Genomic DNA, 25,634 nt, shown 5'->3' on the forward strand with positions numbered 1-25,634 from the left:
CACAGCAAAAACATGGAATATAAGAGAGCCAAAATGTGGGGAGTCAAGATGATAATTCAGTTTTCAAAATAATAATACAGTTTTAGAATGCCTTTAGATGGATAGAAAGACAAAAACAAAAGAACACAGAAATGCATCACATAACCCAGTATGTTTCCATTAGGTTTGGCCAGCACGTTCATCACAACAAACGAATCAACGTTGAGACCTCATTACTAGCCAAGAGCTACTGCTCACTCAGTCTCTTAATTCTTAAGCAGACATCCTTTTCTGTCCTACACGGGGCTCAACATTTCCTGCCATGTGTCTTAGCTCCTCTTGGAGAAGACATCACCAGCCAGCTTTTATTGGGATACTTTCTGAAGCTAACAGGCATCCCATTGAGCGCATACATTATTCATGAGCTGTGTGAGCATATATTCCTAGAAGCTACATTCACCGAGTTTCTCTGCATGCTTATTGTTTTACTCCCTTGGAGATGAGCTCCTTAGAAATGATGAACAGTAAGGGAAAGATGAATATGAAGAAGAAAGAGGAGGAGAAGGAGGAGGAGTGGCAGGGGGGCCAGGGAGCAGGAGCAGGAGAGGAGCAGGAGCAGGAGGAGGAAGAAGAGGAGGACAAGGAAGAAGAAGAGGAGGAGCAGAAGGAGGGGAAGGGAAGGAGGAGAAGGAGGAGGGGAGGAGGAGGAGGGGAGGAGGAGGAGGAGGAGGAAGAAGAAGAAAGAGAAGAAGGAGAAGAAGGAAAAGGAGAAATGTTAGGAACAGAAAGTTTTGTTTCTTCTGAGACATTTCAGTTTACCCCCGTTTTTATTGCATTCTATTGCTAGTCTGATGCTCTGTTGTTTCACAAAGTCCAAGTCCAGGAACTGTAATTTAGACCTATTTGCTCCCTCATCTGAGTGAGAGAAGAGCCTTGTTGTTTTGTATTATAATAAACAGGCTGCTTTGACTGTTCTGGGCTATTAGTGCCAGTGCACAATGCAAGTGGACATAAATTTGTATGTCAGGAATTTTATTTTATTAACTTTTCACTCTGCTTCAATGCCAACTCATTTACCAAAATAAGTAAGAGAACTGCTGAGGTCTGGTCTGTGGCTATGTATGGCCATGAGGGCCGGCTTGTTAGGAGCAGCCCAGGCAGAACACAGCAAGTTATATCTCAGGGTTAGGGACAGAGAGGTAGACAAGATAGCATAGAGAGACGATATCTGGCCAGCTCTAGTGCTTTTAAGGTCTATTATAAATATAAAGATTTTGTCTTTTATTTGGGAACTAAATGGTATAGTTTGGGGTTGAAACCCTCAATTAATATTTAGTACAACAATGAACTAATGGATGATTAATTGACTGGCTGAATGAAACCTCATAGCATGGCTCCGTCTATTGAATTGAGTATCCACATAATAAAACGAAGTAGGCATTTTATGCCCATTATCTCTGATGCTTGAAATAACTCTTCATTGTTATTCAAAGTCACCTTTAAGTAAATCAATTGCTTTTCTTAGTTTTGTGGATTCTGCAGATAACCTATGACAGGCCTATTGGACTAGAACGTAACTAAAGCAGTTTTGCTGCAGAATTTATGCAGAAGGTCTCTCATGACTACAGGGGATGTCTAACGTTACCTCTCTAGGTTAAGATCTTTGCCAATTTATGATATGAATCAGAAATGATTTTCTTAAAAGGGTCAGAAAGGATGTCTTAGCCTTTGCGGATGATACTGTCACTGTCATGTCTATATAGCTATTCACATTGTGGCCTAAAAGGACTGCAGACTATGCATTAGTGAGAATGTATGGCTGTGTTTCAACAAAACTTTATTGAAGAAAAGTAATGATAGGCCAGACTTAGTTCATGAGTCATGGTTTTCGATGTCTGATACATGATACAGAGTCCTGGAACTTCTTCTTGACGGTAGCATTGCTCAGCGTTGTTTTGCTATTGCTAGTGACAAACTCAGCCCGTATCACTGAAAGAGAAAGCTTTGCTAGGTTCTCTGTCAATGTTCTTAGTATCTATAATACAGTGATAGCTTTATAGTAAGAGATGGTAAAATTCATCATTTGTTCAGAAAAGCTCTAAGTCCATAATCAAAGAATTTCTATTTGTAAGTAATCATTAAATCAAAAATACCTTTAAGTACACAATAGAATACTTAAACATTTGAAGTTAAACATGAGGAAGATTGAATTATAGAGTGGTGGTTTGGATAAAAATTGTCCCCATAGGCTCATAAAGAGTGGCACTATTAACAGATATGGCTTTGTCGTCTTGTTGGGGAAAATGTGCCATGGCAGCAGTCCTTGAGGTTTCAAAAACTCAAGCCAGGCCCAGTGTCAGTCTCTCTCCCTACTGCCTACAGATGCTGATGTAGAACTCTCGTCTCCTCTTCCAACACCATGTCTGCCTGCGTGCTCCCATGTTTGCGTTATGATGACCACAGACTATTCCAAAGTCCATATTTCTCCAAAACAAAGAAACAACCCAGGGTCTGACATATTATACCAATAACCTACGTCTTGTACCAGCTTCTTAAGTTAAGGTTTCTGTGGCTGTGAAGAGACACCATGACCACAGCAATTCTTATAATAAAGGAAAGCATCAGTTGGAGCTGGTTTCCATTTCAGAGAATACGTGGTCCCCAGTTGAGGGAACTGTTTGGGAAGGGCTAGGAGGTGTGGCCTTGTTGGAGGAGGTGTGTCAGGCTTTGAGATTTCACGATACTGGTGTGATTCCCTGTGTTCTCTCTCTGCCTTGTGGTTGTGGATCAAGATGTGAGATTTCAGCTATTCCTTTGTCCCACCATCATGGAGTCTAACCCTCTGAAACTGTAAGCTGACTTCAACACTTTATTTTATATGTTGCTTTGGTCACGATACTTTATCACAGTGACAGGAAGTTATTATATTATGATTAGGGGATCTATTCAACAATCAGAAATAACATTTCTAAATATATAATAGGCCTCCCAATACCTAATTTATGAAACATTCCTGGAGAATGGTATTAAAAATCTTGAATATTAAATGTAATATTCAAGATATTTAATATTCTACTTTTAGCAATGGAAAGAACAACTAGAAAAAAAGTCCAAATAAGAAATATAAATTGTGTTCTAGAACAAGCAGACCTAAGACACATTTACAAAACATTTTGTAAATGGCTGCAGGATACACATTCTCCTCGTCAGTGCGTGGAACATTTTCTACAATAGATTGTATGATCGATCACAAAATGGTCCTTCACAAATTAAACTGAAAATTGAAAACACATTCAGTATATTTTTTAAACATAATGAGGTAAAACTAGAAATCAAGAAGAAAAATACTCAAAACAGCAAATCATGGAAATAAAACTCATGAGAAAATAATGGCTTATGGAAGAAGTCAAGGAAAAACTGTAAAAAGTCTTGAAACAAATGAAAATATAGTGAATACAGCAAACATGGTATTAGGGGAATTTTATATGAATCAGTAGATATATCATATTCAAATATTAATGACTTTCTACGCCTCAAGAAAATAGAGAAGAATGCATAAAATCATTTGAAGAAACAGCAATGATCAGAGCAGAAATAAATGAATTAGATGTTTCTAAACCAAAATAAAACATTGTTTCCTCAAAAAAAAAGTTGGCAAAGTTGTAGTCAGACTAAGAGAATAGAAAGACTCAAAGAAAATCAGGGATAAAAAGGGAGATAGCACAGATATCACAAACGCAAAAGACAATTGGTTATTGATTTGAACAACTTACTTCACTCAATTCAATAATGTGGACGAAACAAACAAAAACCTGAAACTGTATAATGTATTGAGGCGGAATTTTGAATCAATAGAAAACGTGAACAGACCACTAATGAGGAATGTGAGTGGATTGCAATAATGCCCCTCCTCAAACAAAAACATGAAAGCAGTTTCTCAGCTGACTTCTATCAAACATCTAAGAAACTAATTGCTATCCTTCTTAAGAAAAGAATTATTTCTTACTCAACTCGCACATTCAGGAATATCCTTATATCAAAACAATTTAGGATGGAAACTATACGCTAATATCTTGAACCAAGATGCGAGAATTCCTCAAGAAAGCACAAGTAAGTCAGTGCTAATAAATTGTGAAGATTGTTCACCGTAACCAAGTAGAAGGTACTTAGGGGTATAAGTCTACACAAACACTAATATATAACATATAAAATAAATACACACAAGCCAATGTTTGTGCCTTGTCACATCAACACAACGAAGAACAAAACCACATGGGTAGCGCAGTAGATGCAGAAGAGACATTAATAAAATGCGGCATCTGTTCATGACAAAAGTGAACAAATTAGGAACAGAACTAATATATGGCGACATAAAAAGCCATACACAGTAAACCAACAGCTAATATAAGACCGTGACTTTTGACATTTCTGGGAAATAAGTACAACATATACCTAAAAAATAAAATCTGCAAATTATTTAATTTATTTTACTTTAGAAAAAAATTTAAAACTTAGAACGACAACGACGACCCACAGCAAATTTCGTAAAAGTGTGAGTATAAAATGAGCCTATTAAACCCGTGTTCAAGTTTTGATCCCCAGTGCGACATTTAGATGTGGGTCTTTGGAGGAATGTTGGTTCCCAAGGTTTGACCTATAAGAAAATATTCCATTCATGAATTCAAAATTGTATGGAATTATTAGGAAAGAATAAAGATTATGATATAGGGCCTCCATGGAAGAAGGAGTTTACCCTGGAAGTATACTTTGGCTTACAACCCACTCCCTCTCTCCCTCTGTTTTCTCTTTCTGGTTGTCATGAGGTGATGGCAGCTACACACTCCTGCCAACGTAATGTTCTGCCTTAGCACACGATCATAGTAATAGAACCGGCCAAGGACCAATCAAAACTTCTGAAAGTTCAAGCCAGAACAGCTATTTCATCCTTTAAGTATGTTATCTCAAACATTCTTGCCAACACGACAAGACAAGCAAGACAACAAATCCCTGAAACTAACCTTAAATGTCACGGGCTATATCTGATTTTTAACTAAATATTGTCAGTAATAGGATAAAGGAAAAAGATCAATTAAATTATATTACTCACGAAAATAAAAGTGAATAGTGAGTTTCACAAATATCAGTGCTATAGTTCAAGCGATCTGCTGAGTATTTTCTTTAATAGTTACTATGAAAAGGCAACAGGTGCTTACAGCTAGAAATAATCAGGATATAGGTCTACGTGAGCAATGGGGTTGCAGAACACAAGCTCTTACACACTTTAAACAAACACACAGAAAAGCAGAGATTTCATCAAAACATGAGTGAATATCTCTGGGCTTCAAGGAAATGCTCATTTCCTTAATCTTTTATAGAGATGTAGGGTTTTTTTTTTCTATTGAGAATAATTTATTTTTCTCAGATGATATTTACTAAGATGATAGATATGAAGATTAACCTAAAATAATGTTAATACTAGTTGGAACTGGATTTCAAAAAATGATTCCTTTTATTCTGGGCCATGTATGTGTGTATGTTGGGAAGATCATGAATTCCAGGCTAGCCAATGCTACGTAATGAGATCTTGTCTCACCTGCTTACTCCTATGAGAAAGGCACAGAGTGACTCAATGGATAGAAAAAACAGGAGTCATTCGGTGCTGCTTAAAAGAGATGCTTGTGCGGTTTCCCATGTTCTTCACAGTTTATTGCAGCGTATGATCATTTTAATGAAGTCTGGGGAGACATGATAAACTCTCCTGGACGGACGCTTTGAGGAGATGTAGTCCACCTTTGCAGATCTCTTACCTCTTCGCCCAGCTGTCTGGAGATGTTACAAATACTGGTGGTGGTGCAACTGCAAGCTGGAAAAGGCTGGCTCCGACAGTTGCCAATTGTAGACAGGTATCTCCTAAGGAGATGTGCCCATTCCAGATCTTCAGGTACAGGGAAACTGACGCTGAGAACTCCTTTGTGACGCATTTTGAAGCACATGTTCGTACTCTCGCAAGAGAACCCACCTCAGCAAAGGCGAACCCCTGAAGATTTTCTTTAACATTGTGAGACTCCACCTCCTTTATTAGATTTGTCAAAATAGACCAATTAAAACTCAACAGCCATTATAAAATTATTCCATCACCAACAAATATAATGTTATTTTATATTACTTACTGCGACGGCACTCATATTTTCAGGAAGCGTTTTTGTAAGAATGAAAGACAGTAAGGGCTGGGGAGCTCGTCGGGTGGCAGCCAACTTGCTGAGTGGAAGCCAGGAGGTGAACTGATCCGCAGTTAGCAAAACCAAATAGAGCATCTTAGTTGAGGGGGATTAAAGGCATGGGGTTCTCCTCCCAGGTATTGGCATAGGCCACTTCTTTGACAAAAAAACAAAAGTGATTGAAAACTCTATGATGCACAACTCCATGCTTTGAAGATTTTCAAACTGAATTTTAACTGTCACTTTTCTTTTCGAAGAAAGCTTTCTGTGAGACATTCTGTAAGATGTCATGTGCAATTTAATAAAAATGATGAGTGTTCAAAGTAATGATAAATACTAGTTTTGAGTGCCTGAAACAACATTTAGATTCCTAAAGTGTGAAAAGGATATTTTTCTGTTTATTTCCCGTTTCCCCCATGGTGGAAAGCTGGCAACATTCCTGGTGATCAATTCTCTTTGGTACAAGGGCAAGACATTACACTTTATCCTACACTGTACATTCTTGATCTGGCTACACACATTGGCATCATATTTGCCATTCATTGCAAATCCTTGGAAAGAATAACTATATTCCAATACACATGGTTTCTAAAGCAATTTGACCAATAACCTTTCAATTGGTGATATTTGCATGGACAGTTTGGATTTTGAACTTTTTCATTTCTAATGACCTGTGAGGCTACTTTCTACAAGATTGTTACTAGGGAATATGGAGATCCATCCTCCCTCCTTCCTTCCCTCCCTCCCTTCCTCCCTCCCTCCCTCCCTCCCTCCCTTCCTCCCTCCCTCCCTCCCTCCCTCCCTCCTCCCTTTCTTTCCCAGCACTGGGGATTGAACTCAGGGTCTTATATGCATGCTATGCCATCTTCCTACCATAGACCTATATTCTCAGTTTCCAAATCAGTTATGTTCTGTTGCATTAGAAAGGAATACACATTTTTATATATTAAAAAACAAAGTTACTTCAACAGAAATAGATGAGTTTAAAATAAAACAAACTTCGGATGGGAAAAAAGATGCACTTTTAAATTATACAAAGAATTCCTGAGAAATATAAGGCACTCTGTGACAACTGCTAATTTTACTGAGCCAAACACTTCGAAAAGTGCTATTTACACTTTAACAGAAGAATAGAAAGTATTTTAAAAGTGGTTTGGCACTTTTCTGTTTTGACAGTAACGGAGCAGGATCAGCGTGGTCCCAAGAATTCCAGTCAAATGTCCAGAGACTTTGTCACCACTGGATTATGTCCTCCTACAGCAATTACCCAGAATGATACTGTAAAAACCAATGGACTCATCGGAAGCTCATAAATAATGTTGATTAACAGGATTACAGTCATTCTTCCCTTGGCTCTCATTCCTGCATGAATGAATTGCATATATAAATGTAATCCAAATGCCGGAATGTTGGAAGCCAGAAAAAATATGAATCACTGAGAATGTAGAAAGGAAGGTCAGCCCTGCGTAAAAAACATACTTGTGATTTTACTACAGAAGCTTTATCCAAAACATTTGGAAAATTGGGAACACACACACACACACACACACACACACACACACACACACACACACACTCTTATAGCTAGCACTAAAAACTTAGATCAGTATCAGACTAGTATAAATCTACTTGTAATTTTATTTTCATTGTAGCTTCAGATATTCCTAGCCATTTTTTAAAATAATGTATACAGTAAAACTAATAGCATACTGATTTTCTGTTGCCACTCTAACAAGTTCCATAGGTTTAGTGAATGAAGCAGAATGGATTTATTATCTGACAGTTCTGGAGGTTAGAATCTGATTATAGAAAAAGCGCCAACAAGGCTCAGTTTCTTGGAAGACAGATGATTGATTCTCTCTCCCTGTGGTTCCCAGCTTCCTGGGGCCACCCATATTCCTTGGCTCTTTGTCTCCTTTTCCATCATCAAAGTCTACAAAGGCAGATCAGTCTTTCTTACATCGCCCACTTTACACTGCCTAAGTCTGGGAAAAGTTCTCTGCGTTCAAGAAAGCATATGCTTAGCCAACAGGACTGTCACCTCAGCCCAAGGGAGGCAGGAGGATAAGACCATGTTAGCAAGAGCTACAATGATCACACCGCTATAATAATCTGATAAGGATAGCTAAAGAATTGGCCAATAACACTTCGATGATTTTAATTCATAAGTATAGGTAATGCTGCTTCAGATAAAGATTTAAAGCATTCAAGATGTTCTTTTGCCCTAATCCAATACCAGAGGCTTTGTTGTGGGCTCTTGTGTTTATGCTCGAAGGCAACATCAAGAGATGTTACAGCAATGTCGTGGCCGCAGGTGAGTGAATTCCCACAGTGTTAGAAAAGTCTACTTATTTGTGTGGCCTGTTTTCTGTTACCAGCATTAGTAAGAAGGAATGAACTTCAAACTTTGTGTGTGTGTGTGTGTGTGTGTGTGTGTGTGTGTGTGTTTATTTCATCTACTAATTTGGTGTTTTATCAGTCCCAAGAAGCATCTGTTCACGTGGATTCTTCTTTGTGTCCTGTTGAGGTTGGGAAACTTGCAAGCAGAAGTGATATTTGATACGTCCTTCATCCTTTCCAGAGTTGGGAGTTTAAGGCTGTGAGTGAATATTCAGGAAGTGATTAAGAAAATAGCCAGTTAAAGATCTGCACTGAATTTTCATGTATACCTTGGTAACAACAGTGAGTGTCAAAGACTTACTTGATTAGTTGACCAACCATATCTTAAAAATAGCTCTTCATTTAGTCTATATTGGACTCAGATTAGCAGTGGATGAGATGAGATCCTAATCCTGCTGCTTCTAAGTCCTGATACTCCTGGAATTACAAGTTGAGTACCACCATTTGAGGTGGCTCTGGGTCATTGGTGTGTTCCTCATCCAACCCTTCCCAACAGCTGTCTAGAAATTGCCTCCATTCTGTCGGTTCCATTCCATAGTAATAAAAGCGTTTTGTTGTTTTATTTTTAAAAGGTAACAATCAGATTTATCTCAGTAATTTATCTCAGTAAATGTACATTCCACAAAATGTACACACAATAAACTGAGAGCCAATTGATAATGTTATCACTTAGATGAGATAAACTGACCAATAATAATCCATCTCTTAGGAAATGTTCATAACTACCTGCGGCCATTTGAGGCCACATGGGTCTGGGTCGTCCTCTGCCTCCATCTTGGTTCGCTTCACCTCTCCTCCCCCTCTCTTCCTCCCGTCCAAACTCTGTGCCTGCCTTACTTTTTCACTGCTCAATCACAGGCCTTGTCTTAACTTGTGCCAGCCCTCACTTGCACATAAACAACAATCACACTTCACCCTTTCTGTCTAATTAAAAAAGGAACTTTTCTCTCAAATATAAGCTGAGCACAACTATTGTCATTTTGTAATTTACAAAGTATAAAATATACCTACACACTGAGTCCACTGTTTTTGTCAATAAAACAGAACATTTTGCTATCTATTCTAGCTTAAGGTTTAAAGTCTATGTGTTATGTTTTGGCTAGCTTGTATACTATCTGAAAACATCTAATTAAATATGTATTTTCAAGGTTAAATAGCCTGGGTGGGCTATGAGACTATAACTAGTCTTCAACCCCATCAGAAATCTGAGAACGACCAATGCTATCTGAAAATACAGGAAGCCTAACATGGCTGTCTGAACTGAGACAAGTTGAAGAACTGTCTACCCGTACAGCCTCCTGGTAGCAACATATAAGAGCATCCGTCTTCAGCCTTCTGACCCAGTGTCATCTGACAGACCTTTGTAACACAGACTTTTGAAGGACTGTTTATTCTGACTTGGCAGAGATTATCAGTCAACTATTCTGTAAGTGTGTCCTTTTCTGGATAGTATTTTTGTGTAGATGAAATAAGCAATTTCTTCACAATGGCTGCCCAGCCACAATGTATTACCTCACCTGGAGGTAGACACGCTCAATTTCTTCTTTGAATCCATAAAAAGAGAGCTGCTAGGAGCAGATATATCTCAACAACAAAAGAATAAATAAGATTAAATGTCACATTTTGTGGATTTCTAATGTTTTTTAGAACAAATCTATCTTAATATAATGTAATCTGGACTGTTGTCCATCAACTACTATTAATAATTTATCTTGAAAACACCCTAACAATAAACTCAAAGCCAAAAATTTGTTATCTGGCTCTTAATTTCTATGTTTTATCATCTCAAATTAGTTTTTAATAACAGTTAAAGGACTGGGTATAAGCCTTGTGTTCTTTTTTTTCCTCTCCATCTTTATTATATTGGGTTTCATGTGTTCTATACATTTAAGGTAATTCGATAAGCCTTGTATTCTTAAATGTGTTGTATAAGCACAAGGTCTATATACAAGTAATATATTAATCTCAATTTTAAATCAATAAGAAATTCATACCAATGAAAATCTTAAACTTGTATCAATTAAGTTCTATACCAATATGAGGATTTCTACCAAATGAGATTATGCCTGTACCATTAATTTAAGCTAATTATTCCCTGTTAAATTATGCCCATTTCTAAATTCTCCAGAAAGACAACCTTAGAATAACCACTTCCAGCCTCCCAAAGTTCAGGGAATAGGGGCACTGACTCTTAAGTAACTTTTTCAAGCTGTACGTGGGAGCTGAGATATATTGAAGGGGTTGGGGGGGGGATTAAGGGAAAATGAGGGAGTTGGCTAGACCTTAAGAAAGTCACACCAATGATTATTGTAGTCTCCGATGTCTGTCTTGACTGGATCTGGCTGAATGTCCCTGATCAGGAGTTCAAGCAGGTCAGTTCAGCACGTCTGATGATGTGACTCATCAAAGCTGTACATTCTGAAATATATAAATCTCAGAATGAAATTTTAGTATCATCAAGATATCTTATGGGTTGTATCTGTCTGTGTAGGGTGTAGGTTAAGATGACATTTTGTTTTTTGTTGCTGTTGTTGTAATGTCTTGATCCTAGTTCTTCAAGAGGTCTATCTCTATCAAATCTCATCCATATAGCTCTGGAAGGGGTCCAGAGTCTAACCACCTTTTCTAAAAACGGAAAGACAAACCTTTCCCCCCAAACAGCATATCCTTTAGTCAGCAAACAGAAAAGCTTGTATCTTGTATTCTCTCCCAGAGAAATAATAGTATCACAAAACTCAAAATCACACCCATTTTGAAAATTAAAGCAATTTAAAATAACTGAAGTAAACTAAGCAATGCTGTGTGAGCCTGTTTAGGCTGCTCTAAACTGTCACGCCAGGAAATCAGCCCAAAATTCCTGTGGAGCCCACGTTAGAGAGAATCTGAGTATCCTGTAGACTGAAATATACCATTTATCTGTTGAGCTCTCTACCTGAAGCTTCAGACTTCCACTCACTAGCACCTTCTATAATACATTATGTTTCTTTTTTAGTTCTGAATCATGGGCGAAATTCCCCATGTGATTCAAACTCTGTATATAAATCTATTCTAAAAGTAAATAAACCAGTCTTTGAATTAAGCCATTGACTCAGAGTAGCCTGTTTCTTTTCACAGCAGGGGACCAAGAGTTTGTGACCTGACTCCTGGTTTCTTTTGTTTAAGGTCCCCCCCCCCCCCCCCCCCCGCACTTGGGTTGTCACGTGATTCATCATGGCACCACCCTTCTCTCACTTAGAAAATAAAACTCTTACTAACTCTAACTCTTAGGCTTATCTTTTTAGTGGATTCTTGCCTAACACGTTAGTTCCCCACCTGTTGTAGTAAATATTAAAAATATCCACAAACTCTCAGTAGCCTGCATCGTCAAGCCATACAGCATTAGCAGGGTACATTCATCTCAGCAGCAGCTGGTTCTAGGACACCACACCACTTACCACTTACCGCTAGCTATTCTCTGGGTCCAGGGGAGGCCGCCCTCCTGGCTCTCTGCCGCTGAACTCTGCTCACATTCCCTGCAACCGCCCACCTCAGCCCCACCAACCTGACCAAATTAAAACTCCAGAGGCTTGTAACTTACCAGTAAGATTTATCTCAGTAACTTATCTTGGTAAATTTACACTCCACAAAACGTCCACACAAGAAACTCGGAGCCCGTTGATAATGATATAAACCGCCCACTTAGATGAGATAAATTGACCTATAAAAATTCATCCCTTAAGAAATATTCAAACTATCTGGGGCCATAAGCCATACGGATCTGGGTTTCCTTCTCAGCTCCCATCTTGGTTCTTCTCCCTAAATAGGAGCAACTGAGGTTGCTCCATCTTGAGTTTTTTGTGAATTAGTATCAAAATCATTGTAACACTTATTCACTCGGACTGAATTAAAACTTCTGAGATTATTGAACTACTCAAGACAGTAACAATGGAAGCGCTTAAACACTACAAGTTTCCTGAGAAATCATTTGTGACCAGATCAAATCTGTTAAGATTCATCCCCGTTTAAGACCAGACTGGACTAAAGAGCAAGACCAAACAAAACAAAACAAAACAAAACAAAACAAAAAAAAACAAAAACCAAAAAACAACAACAAAAAAACCAAAAACCAAACAAATAACCAACCAAGCAAACATTAATAAAATATACATTTATTGTTAAAAACTTCATTTCTCAAGACTTCTTTTTATGTGTATGGGTGTTTTTCCTATGTGCATGTATGTGTGTGGCTTGTGTGCCTAGTCCCAAGCAGGAATGACGAGGGTGTCAGATTATCTGGGAACTAGAATTCCGACCACCACGTAGATGCTGGAAGCCAAACCCAGGTCTTTTGCTAGAGCACGAAGTGCTCTTAACCGTGGAGCCATCTCTCCAGCTCTCGATTTTAAAAGAAATACATGCTGTGACTTTAACTTTCTTTTAAGAACTACTATAGCATTTTGAATTGTCCCTAAGTCCTTGCTGGACCACAAAAACCTTTTAGACTGGGGACTTCTTGACTCTTTTAGAGATGGTGGGAACTTTTGTCTCCTATGATTTTCGTAGAATTATTTCACCTCTTGATACCTCTTCCCCATATTCCAGCTCTTCTGCCTGCTTCACAGGCTCTTCCTTAGGGACAGCTGGACACTTGGACAGTTAAGACGCCTTAGAGACATAAACCAGGAAGGGCGGAGGTCACCAGGAGGCCAGAGGTTCCACGATATTGGAATGTGCAGCTCGGCTTTAGGGAGGATAAGAGTACAGTTGAATGTGCCTATGTGTCCATTGCTGTTGTTTTATGTTGTTTTCTCTTGCCCCTCTTGATGTTGGCTAAGAACATTCTGCTGTACATCTGTTTGTAAAGGCAACACGACATTCATTTTTACTGACACAATAAAAACTACAGCTATGAAAATGGACACACTATTTCTGATCCTCAAAGAACATATGTGTATATACAGAAAGTGCACTGCAGGCAAGCTGTTGTCTGAAACTTGGCATTTTGCAAAGTCCCACATTTAATGAACCCTCATGGCAGCAGTACAAAGAGGTGGGGCCTTCAGGATTAGTGATTTTTGTCTAACAGCTGGTGGAGTTCGTTACTTCTTTCCTGTGTAAAGACACAGCAAGAGAATGGGCCTTTATTAGACACTCAATGGGCTGGTCCTTTGATCTTGGACTTGCCAGTATCCAGAGCTACTGGTTATTTCTGTTGTATATAATTATTCTGATGTTGCAGTTTTACAGTTTATGATGGGTGAGTTTGAACATTCAAATGCGTAAAACGTATAAAAAGTAAGTGTTTTTTTCTTCAGAAAGTTATTTGCTGATATATTGAATGGATCTGTAAACTAACGAGGACACTGAGATTGCCTCCTACCTCACTGGGAACAGTGTGATCCATCATACCTGTTCTGCTAGGAAGGTTTGCCTTAGGACTAAATGAACATTTGCCACAGTTGTAAAGTCATATAACTTCTCAAAAAAAAAAAATCCATTTTCCTGTAACATTCCCGTCATTTTTAATTACCATCAAATGTCCTCCACTGGATCCCTGCTCAGGATAGCATTGGGATAGACAGCTTAGATTTGGGAAGACTTAACCATGGGAACATTTAGTTTTGGATGTATCTGTTGTTTTGTGTCTTGATTTTTCTTCATATATTCTCAGAAATACCTTTATGTTTTATAGCAGTTATCCAGCTTTGGGCCATAGTAATTGTTCCAATAACAGATTAGTGTTCCCTCAAGCTCACTGAATGAGGACCATCAGTCATCTACATACTTGTCTTTAAGTGGTCAGAAACTTCTCATTGGAGCTTTGTGTCTTCAGGTCCACACAGTGATTGACCAAAGCTTGCTGATCTGAAGCTAACGAAATATCCACTGTATCCATACAGAAGTTCAATATCATTCCTCAGAAATGTCCTCACCTTATCATCCACAGCATGACAGGACAAAACATACGCATCTCTAAATCTAGCAGATGTTATCAGGATTTCAAATAAGTTATTCATTCATTGCTTGCCTATTAGATTAAAACGTTTTTAATACGATTACGATTTAATCTGTGTGCTTGTTTTCTGATAGCCATATAGAGATATGCACTTATGCAAACGTATTAACAGGGATCACTATAATTTTCTAGCTGCAGTACTATGATTTCTTTCCCTCATAAATATTAGAAAATAGGGAGTGCAATGAAGAATCTGAGAACTTTTGTTATAGTGACTTGCAATAAAATCCTCTTCAAAAGCTCTTAGTCCTTCAGATTCACATAACATAGTATCAGAGAATGTTTATTAAAAATATTTTAAGAGGCCTGAAGAGGACTGAGAAATACTTAAGATCTAAGTACATATGCACATTTGTAACTAACTGTGCATATCATGTGTCCTTTTAAGTTCACGGTTATCTAGGATCTTTGCTTATATAAAAATAAAATCACAGTGAAGAGGAAAAGGCTCCTTATACCACCAGCCACAAAAGTCCCATGCAAAGGGAAGAAGCCCACGGCAGCAACAGTAAGCAATGGCTGCCTTTGGGTTTCCTAAGTATAGGATACTATTCAGGGGGGTATTTTCCAGTTGTTCTACATCTTTTGAGATAGTTTTGAAATACATACCTCTCCTCAGAACTGCTGAGCATAGGCCAAGCGTTTCTTCCCTGAAACACTCAGAACCAGAAGAGCTTGATGTCTGGAGGTTTCCAGACTTCAGGGTTCTTCTAGGGCAGCACTTGCTGAACACCTTTATTCTGAAAACTTCAGATCTAAAATGCTTCAAACTTTATCGAGAGGGTTAGGTAGGTAACCAACCCTACTTACACTTTTGATTTTGGATATTCTGACAACAGGGACGGATTATATATTATAAAACTCTTGGAAAGAGTGGGAGGATTGTGTCCTTTTGGCTAACTTGATTAACCACGTAGTCATTATGATGTAACTCTTTATCCCTGGTAATACCTTTGCTCGCACATCTTCATCAGACTTACTTTCTAGCAGTTTGGGCCCTGGCAGAGAAACCTCCCTGCCTCCCAAAGAGCAAATTTTTGTCTGTCGTGGTCTATGGTTTCAATTTTCCTCAAAGGCCTTTATTGACTGAATTCTTGGCATACTATCATACGGCGTTCAAGACTATTTACTTACTTGCTAGGACGCAGGCCAGGATTTAGGTTTTGAAAATATGCCATGTTTCTGGTTACAATGAGAAGTGGATCAAGGGCCATAGCCTCATCTGAGTTTTGTCTGCTGAAGCCCAAGTATTTGAACTTGAATTTCAGTTCTTCCATGCATGCTAGCAATTTAACTTGTAGAATCATTTTATGTGTGCGAAAACTAACAAGAATGTAGCATGGGGGTCAGGAGGGAAATTTTTCTTTCGTTGGGCAGAACAGCGTAAGGCAATAAGGGAAAAGAACATTTCCTGACAGTAGGACACTGTATTACCCTTGCTTCCCCCATAGCTTTATCATCTCCATACCTTGTCTCCAATTGCTTGGCTTTGAACTTGTAGACAGTCTATGATATACTTAGGAGAAAAGATAACCCAATGCCATTTGGCTTCTATCTTCAAAGTTCCATGGTAGTTTCTGTATTTTTAAATGATTTGCCCATTCACGTACAAAAATGTTATTAGTTTCTTTAGATGTCATAACTATATTCTCATCAGAATAACTATGTTCTATGATCAGCATATGTTTCCTTGCTTTCTATTACAGTTTGGTGACTCCTATGGGCTTGATGTATATGTATATACATGAAGATGTATGTAGATTCCTAAAAGTATTTTCAAATCGTGTCTGCCAACCCCAGAGCTGGGGATGGAAGTCATACCGTTGCACACACTGAGCAAGTGATTTGCAACTGAACTACATATCCAGCCCAGGTACTGAACTTTTAGATGTAATTATCATAATTTTATCTCAGACCATGATCTTAGGGAGGACAGGCTTTGGAACATTCATTTTTCATTTGGCGATTTCTGTTTAATTCTTTCATTCATTCACGGTTGAGGTGCTCAAATGTGCACCAGGCTCATTTCACAATAATTCACCAGGTGAATTACTAACGATCACACATGTGTAGATAATTTCTAAAACAAGCAGCTCATCATGTGTCGTGGGGGTGGGGAGGGACAAACATAAACTAACACTCAACTTATGTACAGTTAAGAAGCAGTAGTAGCTTTTCCAAGTTACTGTTAAAGGAGCCTTACTGACTTTAGAAAATAATGGATGCCCAGCATCATGGACAAATGTTCTTTTCTTCCTCAAGGGGTGGCGAATGTTCCTTGTACCTACACAAATGGCAAGGTCGTGGATGAAGGAAATTCCACTGGTTACTAATCAAGTAGGCAATCTCTATGGCTAAGAGCCACGTTGTTTCCTCACATGGCTCCTCTGCCCTTACACCACAAAGGCTCTCCTGTCCACTCTTCTTATGAGGATATCAACCCCATGGGATTGGGGTCTTATTTATCTTGTGGCACCTTAATTATGCTCCTAAAAGCCTTACATTCAAATAGTCATACTCAGAGTTAGGCCTTCCAAGTATGAATTTGGAAGGGATACAAGGGAATTCCTAACATTTTGTTGCCCCTGCAACATTTATAGCTCTTGGTCTCTGCATAATACCATCAAATAATCAATTTCACTGAATTTTCCATTTTCTCCTCCATTCATAACCTCTTTGTTTACTCATTGTTGCTCTGGGAATCAGTGAGATTCAACCGTGTTGTGAAATCTTTCTTGACTTCCTCCGGCAGAGATATAGTGCTGCCAACCCCACCTCCAATGAAAAATTATTGTTCCTGCTACCAACCTTAAAATGCACCGTTAATGTGCCCCACACTCAACTCTGAATGCAGCATTACCAAGCCCAGCCCCAATCTTTAATGCACCATAACCATGTCTTGCACCTAATGTCCAATGCAGCAACACTATGTCCCGTAGCCAACATCCAAAGCAGTGTCACCATGTTAAACTTTGATAGTAGATCTCAGAGCGCTTTATTTTTCAAGTGATTAAGACATTTTCTATCTTCTACCAAGACCACTTAGCTAGGAAAGCACTTTTCCGTAGAATGATAGTCGTGGGATAGTAATCTGCATTCAGTTTATTTTCCTTCCAAACTCTGGATCTGAACAGTCTTGCTCCTTCGGATGGAAACGTAATAGAAGAAGCAACTAATAACTAAAGTTTTTGTTTGTTTTATATTGAAGTCTAGATCCCAGTCTGATCCATAGTCGAAGGCCAAGGAGAAGCAGTGCTGCTCTCTAATGTCCGATGAAACTGGCAAGTTGACGTTCAGGATTCCCTTGTGTTGTGGGGGCGCCTTCAAGACAACACCTTAGCCTCCTGGGCCAGTTATTTAAACCCACTCTATTCCCTGGAGTCTCTGAGTTCAGGCCATAGTCCAGTGTGCGTCCCAAATATGTGGGTATGATAGGACTTTCAAGTTCATTCTTAAAATGATCTTTTGTTCTCAAGTATAGCACCTTGCCCACTAGAATATATGGCTCAGTGAGCAGAAAAATCTAGCTTCTGTACACACACCCCCGTCTCCATTGCCCCAACAGAAACTGCTCGCAGATCTCCATCCTGCGAAAGGCACTCATTATTCTGGTGGTTCACACCCATACTGTAGAACTCATTGTTCTGGTGGCTTGCCTATGGGGATACTTCTTGTCTGAAACAGTCTGTAAGTGGCTTGACTGTACAGCCTTGTAAGCCGATGATAGAGCCCATCTCTCAAGACAGGCAGATGGCAAGAGGAAGGGAGTTCATGTATGTAAAACCACTCATGAGCAGTGTCAACATACTTCTCTAAAACAAAACAGTAACACCACTACCACCTTAGAATTGGGACCTCTTTCAAAAACACAGGTTTTCCAAATGAAGATTTGTTTAGGGCCCTAACTAGAAGCTTCTGGCATTAACTGCTGTGTTGTACAAAATGAGTTGCTAACAGATGGGTGGAGGGTGGGTGAAGAGGGGATGCTGCGAGGATAACCCAAATTCTTCAGCCTTTTCTTCCAGAACTGAAAATCTTTTCCACAATGTGCTTCTTCCTTTAGTGAATGCTGAGAAGACTTACATTTCCAGAAGTTCATAACACAGTAGGTTATCACCCTAAGATATTCAATTTCCAGAAGTGTAAGTGGAGGGATGCTTGGTAGGTGCGGTCTTGAGGCTGGTAGGTCTAAGTGGTCAGGCTGGCCCTGGGAACCATTCTTGGCTCTGGCTTCAGCTGAGCAGTGGCCTGGTGAGATATTCACAACAGTCACTGTTCTCAGAAATTTATCTTATTTTTTCATCCCTTTCTGTCACACTGGTAAAACACTGTTATCAGTTTTATTTGGGACAGTCACAAGAATTCAGGAACACCTCACTTGAACTAATGCCCCCAGCTGAGATTACATTTCAAGTTAACTTGGGTTGACTCATTTCCACTTTCTTCCTCCTATCCAGTTTACAGAAACCCTATGGATTTGCTGAATACAACTGCACCTTACATGTTACGGCTACTGGTGGCTCAAGCCAATCTCACATCAATGCAATACTCAACTGGCTTCGTAGTTCTCAATCCTTCTCTCCCTAGCCTCTTCTCATGGCAACAGCTGTATGATCCTTTTCAAAGTTGAACATTCCTCCACTGCTGGTGGCAGTGCAAACTTGTACAATCACTGTAGAAATCAATTTGGTGGTTTCTCAGAAAACTAGGGATAGTTTTACCTCAACACCCAGCTATATTACTCCCGGGCATATACCTAAAAGATGTTCTATCATACAAGGGAACTTGCTCAACTATATTGATAGCAGCTTTATTCATAATAGCCAGAAACTACAAATAACCTAGATGTCCCCCAACTGAAGAATAGATAAAGAAAATGTGGTAAACCTATACAATATATTACTCAGTTATTAAAAACAAAGTCAAAATGAAATTTGCAGGCATATGGATGGAAGTAGAAAATATCATCCTGAGTGAGAGAGCCCAGATGCAGAAATATACACATGGTATAACTCACCTATAAGAGGGTATTAGCCATAATGCACAGGATAACCATGCTACAATCCATGGACCCAAAGAGCTTAAATAACAAGGAGGGCTCAAGGAAGTGCTCGAATCTCACTCAGAAGTGGAAATAAAATAGACAGCAGAGGTGGATGGGTGGAGGGAATTGAGTGGGAAAGGGGGTGGGGAGGGGAACAAGGGTGGGGAGGAGGGGGTCAGGTGGGGGATAGGGTTGGGAGAATAGAAATCAGTAGGGGAGCACCTCTGGGACAATCTGGACACCTGGATGTACACACTGCACATACCCAGTCTCCTAGCCCACACTTTAGTTTCTCCAGAACATAGTTCCTGGGAGTCAATGGAGGTGACCCTAGCTAAGATTCCTAGCAGTTGCGGACATGGAGACTCAAGGGACCACCTCCTGTAGCCAAGCAGGACTTCCAATGGAGGGAGGGGGAAACCAACCCACCCACAAAACTTTTGACCCAAAATGTACCCTTCCTCCAAAGATGTACAGGAATTAAAGAGGGAGCAGATATTGAGGAAATGGCCAACCAATGACTGGCCTGCCATGAGACTGATCCCATGGGAGAGTCAACTCATGCACTATTAATGATACTTTGCTATGCTTGAGGACAGGAGCCCAGTCTAACTGTATTCTGAGAGGCTTCGTCCAGCAGCTGATAGAGACAGATGCAGAGACCACAGCCAAACATCAGGCAGAGAGTCTTGTGGAAGAGTTGGGGGCCGAGGGAGCCGGAATGGTCAAGGAAGACCTACAATCAACTAACCTGGCCCCATGGGGGCTCAAAGTGACTAAACTATCAACCAAAGAGCATGCATGGGCTGGGCCTATGCCCTGTACATATTTTTAGCAGATGTGCAGCTTGGTCTTCATGTGGTTCCCCTGACAACCGCAGTGGGGCTGTCTCTGACTGTTGTCTGTCTTCAGATCCCCTTCCCCAGCTGGGCTGCCTGGTCTGGCCTCAGTGGGAAAGGATGGACTTAGTCCTGCTTTGAGGTGATGGGTCAGGGAGGGCTGGTACCCATGGTCGCAGGCTTCTCCTTCTCTAAGGAGAAGAGGAGGAGGTAGTGGAGGGCGGGCTTGTGAGGAGAGGAGGAAGGGGGGGTTTGCTATGAAGATGCAAGGTGAATAAGTTAATGAGAAAACATTGCTATCTTCACAGCAGACCACAGTTTCTGCTCACCACCTGCCTGCTGCTCTCTATATTTGAAGCCAAGCTACTTATAATAACCCTGTATTCTCCTAAGGTTTCTTCTGGCTAGCCAGTCTTCCTCTCTCATATACTCTGTGACATTTCTTCCCTCTCATCAACCACACAGCAACATAGCTGTGTGCTACTGCTTCCGCTTTCCTCTCTGAGGCCTACTGAGTGACCAGTTCAAATATGCACACACTGCACATACCCAGTCTCCTAGTCCACACTTTAGTTTCTCCACAACATTTACAACTATGACATGGAAATTCCCCGAATGCGGTAAGTGAACTTTCTCACCAGTACCCAGGCATTTCTGATGTCTTGTGGACCATGGTCTGCATCTTCAGGAAGTACAGCTTTATTGATGTCACCACTGTCGCCCACTCTTACTGATCTAGGCAGGACCAACCCACTCAAGCTGTAGGGTCCTTAGACAAAGTATCTGTGAGAGCACAGAAGGTGAAGTCCCACGGCTTGGAGTTCCTCGTGGATACAGCTGAGGTAGCAGCTGAAAACTACATTTCTAACAAGCATCCCTAAGAAACGCCCATCAAATATACAGCATGGGGTAACTTTTAAGAATGGCCATTTCCTCCCCTTGAGAATGTAAACTGAGGCAGACTTGATTTTCTGCCATTTCCTCTTGAAAGAACAATGCCAGGTACAAAGCAGAAGCTTAAGAAATACAAGTTAAGTAAGTGAAAAATGTTTATCCTCTTACACCAGAAAATGTGCCCATAAGGATACATATGAAGATATTAAATATAGTTCAGTTCCCTCATACGAGAAACATTTCTTGATACTGGGAAAACAAATTAATGTCTTACATAATTTTCAAGCATCCAAATGAATAATCCACAAGTATAGAGTGCTGCTGTGTGTTAAGCACCTTACACACGGCATGGGTGTGATTCTATGAGCAAACTCATTGGTGTCCCTTTCATCTGACAGAGGGGCTCTGCTCTGTACCTGTGAACTTCATGGCTGTCTCCTTACCTCCATGTGCTCTGCTAACTAGGACTGCCACAGGAAGTGACTTTTAATTCCAATGTGCAAACATGTCTAGGTGTGCCATAAAATTTGTTATACTGTATTTACACCTGTTGGGAAGATCAATCGCCCCAGTCATGGTTTAATTCTGATATTCTATAGAACCAAACAAGAGTGCTGGATTTCCAGGGGCAAACAGTGAGGCAGAGTAATGCTTACTTCATGAGAGCACGTTACAGGAGACGTAGTCATGGATTCTTTGTGCTGATGTCGACAGTTCAGTCACTGTGTATTCCTGTTCTATCAAACTGAGAACGGTAATAAATTGATGTGCAGAAAAACAGATACAAATTATAAGCAATTATGACTTTTTCTTTCTAGTAGGTTAGATTTTCAGTCAATATTTTTCTTAAAGGACTAGACAGTAAACACTCAGAGGTATAAACCATATAACTCTGCTACTGTGAAAAACCACCCAGACAAAATATAAATGAATGGGTACTGTGTTGTTAAAATTAAACTCTGTATGGCAGGGGGAGTCCACAGGCCTGCTGTTTCCTCTGTTAAATATATAGTGTGAGCCATGGCCTGATTCCCTCTATGTTAACAGAGCCTATGGGCCATGGCCTGATTCCCTCTATGTTAACAAGCCTATGGGCCATGGCCTGATTCCCTCTATGTTAACAAGCCTATGGGCCATGGCCTGCCATCCGTATAATAAATGGAGTCTATGTGCTCTACTCTAAAGAATTCCAAAAGAAACGGCATAAGTGACACAGATCAGAAAAATTTCATGTTTATCTTTCACACTCACCTTTTAAATAGAGGCATTTAATGTAGGTGATATTTCTACTATGCAAATCAAACACGGTCGCTCTGCAGTCCCGAGGACAAGTTAAAAGAATCTCCTTGTGTTGATGTCACAGAGCACACACGCAGGCAGTGCTCAAGCCCTATAAAATACATCGATTTGAGCAGGAATCCGTCTTTATCACTCCAGCTACACTCTTTGATTCCACAAGAGCAGAAGAGAATCTATAGAGCACCGAGTATGCAAATGTCTGGACGTCTTTTCTTCACTTTCTAATACATAAACCAACTGCTGATGAAGGATAGCGATTCACTGCGCCTGCCGGGGCAGGAGGAGTTCCGGGAAGCCAGTGTGATTTTTCAGAGTGCAGTGATTCTCCCTCTCCACCTGGTTTCTCCTCCCATGACCTTTGATTTTTACAGTTATATCTGAACATGGATATAACCTGCACTTAATCTCTTATTATTTACCATTTTTGGATGTTCACATTTGTCTTGCAAATCCCAAGGGGGGGGGAAAAAGCCAGCATCTCCAACCTAGAACATTCTGGTAATCTTTATTAAAAGTTTAATTTAGAATATTAAAGCAACATAATATGGTTTGTCCAAATATTACCGACTTTTCAAAAACGTCCTTTAGTGTGTATACATTAAGAAAGCATACTATACCCACCAGGATTTTCTACAGGGACATTCCATAGCGGGGTTTGATGCTAACATCAGCTCTACACGCTCAATGACAACTGGCTGAGGCAGCTGACGACAACAGGAGCCACTGTCTTACTCGGGGAACTGAGGTCTTCTGTAAAACCATGCTCCTGAAAGGCTGAGGAAAGTGTACTGAATGTTAGTTCTCTATGCAGAAAACGCATGGGGTCCGTGAGCAGAGCTTCATTCCCTGCCCGTTGTCAGCAGCCTGAGGGCCTTCTGCAGGTTCTGCACCGCGGTGCTCACGTCTTCATACTGCAGGGCACTGCCAGCGTACTTGCAGTACTTCTGAGCCCGAGCAAAGTCCTCTGGGGTCAGGCGGACATCCCCTAGAAGAAGCACATCAGACACAACCCAGATCACGGCGTGTCCTGCTGTTCCTAGTTCAGCTCAAGATGCAGCAACATATTTATACTAATGTAAAAAGACCAATCATCGTTTTGCTACTAATAAAAACTAGACACATGCTAATAAAGATAACTCACATGCATACTTTTCTATCAATAAGTAATAAACCAGAAGTCTGTGTTTTAGTAAATTAACTGTGAAGGGAAATAAAATGAGAACACCTGGCTGTGTGAGACAAGAACAGCGGCTTGGAATTCACGCTGAGGCTCTCCATGGAACACCACAGACAGACTAAACCCTGCAGCCCTCATTAGAGCTAGAACATAAATATATCCTCCAATAAAAGTGTGTGTGTGTGTGTGTGTGTGTGTGTGTGTGTGTGTGTGTGTGTAGGGGGGGGGGATAACATCCATGCAGAACATGGTTCCTTTTTTAAGCATTAAAATATTCTACATTTTGCTTCGTAACTGGAAAAAGACACTTAAGGCCACCTCCGAATTCTTATCATTAAAACATCTGACTGAACATGAAAACGATCATTACAGAAAATTTTCCAAAATTTATTTCCAGCAGTTTTCTATTTATAGATGAGTAATATGTAAAAGTCTACATTATTCATTTAACCTAGGATACGAGCATGTCCTTGTATATATGTACTTCTACGGTAAGAGAAAAAGCAGACATAGTGTATTGTTTTTGGAAAAGACACAGAGGATCATTCATTCAATTACTCACTCACTCATTCCTTTATCGTGTCAAGATTCTGACGATGGTAAGGCACACTTCCTGACACACACACACACAGAAGCACAGAGATGAGCAGGCGGCTTAGTTTAGGTGTTTTAAAGGCTGTACTGACACACATACTAGTTTTAAATGGCCGTTAGTGTTTTGTTTTGTTTTTCTGCCATTGATGGAAACAGCAAAGTATGACGTTACGTAGGAAGAGGTAGCAACTGTAGGAAGGCTCACACTAAATCCTCACCATTATCACCAAAGCAAGCACTGATACACGGATACATCTTTAGAATGGATTTGTGCGAGGTGGCTCAGCAAACGGAGTGTGGAAGCTGCCTCTGTTGTCGGCAATTCCCCAGAGATGTCTCCAAGATGAACTCTGCACTTTATGTAGCTAGGTTTACAAATAGTATGTCAAGGGCTCTGTCTAATCTCACCAGCATATACTCCATTACTGATGTGAATATGCCTCTCAAGACACAGGCAGAGAAAACAGAAAACCACAGTTCTGAATTCTTATAAAAAGGCATTGTTACAAGATTCCAATTATGGAAAGAGAAGTCATGGATACAGGTAGTTCCATTATTTCAATATTTTGTAATTGAATATAATGATAATATTCAATATTTTCCAGATATTGTGACATTTAAGACTTAAAAAAAATGAAAATTAGTTTTAATTTATATTAGAATATATGAGGCAAAAAAACCATTGCAGATTCTGAAACTTTTTGGCTTTGCATTTTCCTCTCTGGAGTCAGGCATAATTACCTACGATACATTAATATGAATGTATTTACACATTAGCACAACAGGTATACTTCTGAAACTTGGTACTAAGAGAAAAGGGGTAGGGCACAGGCACAGGGAATGCAGGTGGCGGGGATAGCAGGAGTCAACACAGAACTCTGTATTATTTTTCTGACAATAGATAATCTAGAGTAGTTCTAGGTTCACAGCTAAACTGAGAGACAGACAGAGTTTCTCATAACCTCCTGTACACAAGCAAAGCCCTTCTGTTTCTGGCACCACCAGTGATTCAACTGATGAGCCTTCACTGACACACTGTGAACCCCTCGAGGCCACTGTGTGTTCCCTTTAGGTTTCATGAATTCAATGAACTTGGACTAATTTATACAACCTTTCTGTTCCTAATAGAATACTTCTTACAGCAGAGAAGTTCTTGTTCTCTCCCCTTCATCCTGTTTTCTCACCACAACTGATG

General features: G+C 39.9%; 1 protein-coding gene and 1 long non-coding RNA gene across 3 annotated transcripts in view; both read right to left on the reverse strand.

The window, feature by feature from the left end:
* Positions 1 to 17,568: 17,568 nt before the first annotated feature.
* LOC148006841 (uncharacterized) lies at positions 17,569 to 22,759 on the reverse strand. The gene is made up of 4 exons (XR_015649022.1): positions 22,621 to 22,759; positions 22,026 to 22,114; positions 21,114 to 21,258; positions 17,569 to 18,840 (listed from the first exon to the last, which is right to left on the reverse strand). It is a non-coding gene; the product is annotated as an uncharacterized LOC148006841 (long non-coding RNA).
* A 388-nt stretch (positions 22,760 to 23,147) lies between these two features.
* Positions 23,148 to 25,634, reverse strand: part of Vta1 (vesicle trafficking 1) — a 47,737-nt gene continuing 45,250 nt past the window's right edge. For both annotated transcript variants that reach the window (NM_001025640.2, NM_001398685.1), the window contains one exon: positions 23,148 to 23,653. In NM_001025640.2, coding sequence (NP_001020811.1) covers positions 23,508 to 23,653 — 146 coding nt within the window. In that variant the 3' untranslated portion in view covers positions 23,148 to 23,507. The remainder of the gene's footprint in view (positions 23,654 to 25,634) is intronic.

Source organism: Rattus norvegicus, chromosome 1 (genome assembly GCF_021556685.1).
Source record: "Rattus norvegicus strain SHRSP/BbbUtx chromosome 1, alternate assembly SHRSP_T2T, whole genome shotgun sequence".
Lineage (NCBI taxonomy): Eukaryota > Metazoa > Chordata > Mammalia > Rodentia > Muridae > Rattus > Rattus norvegicus.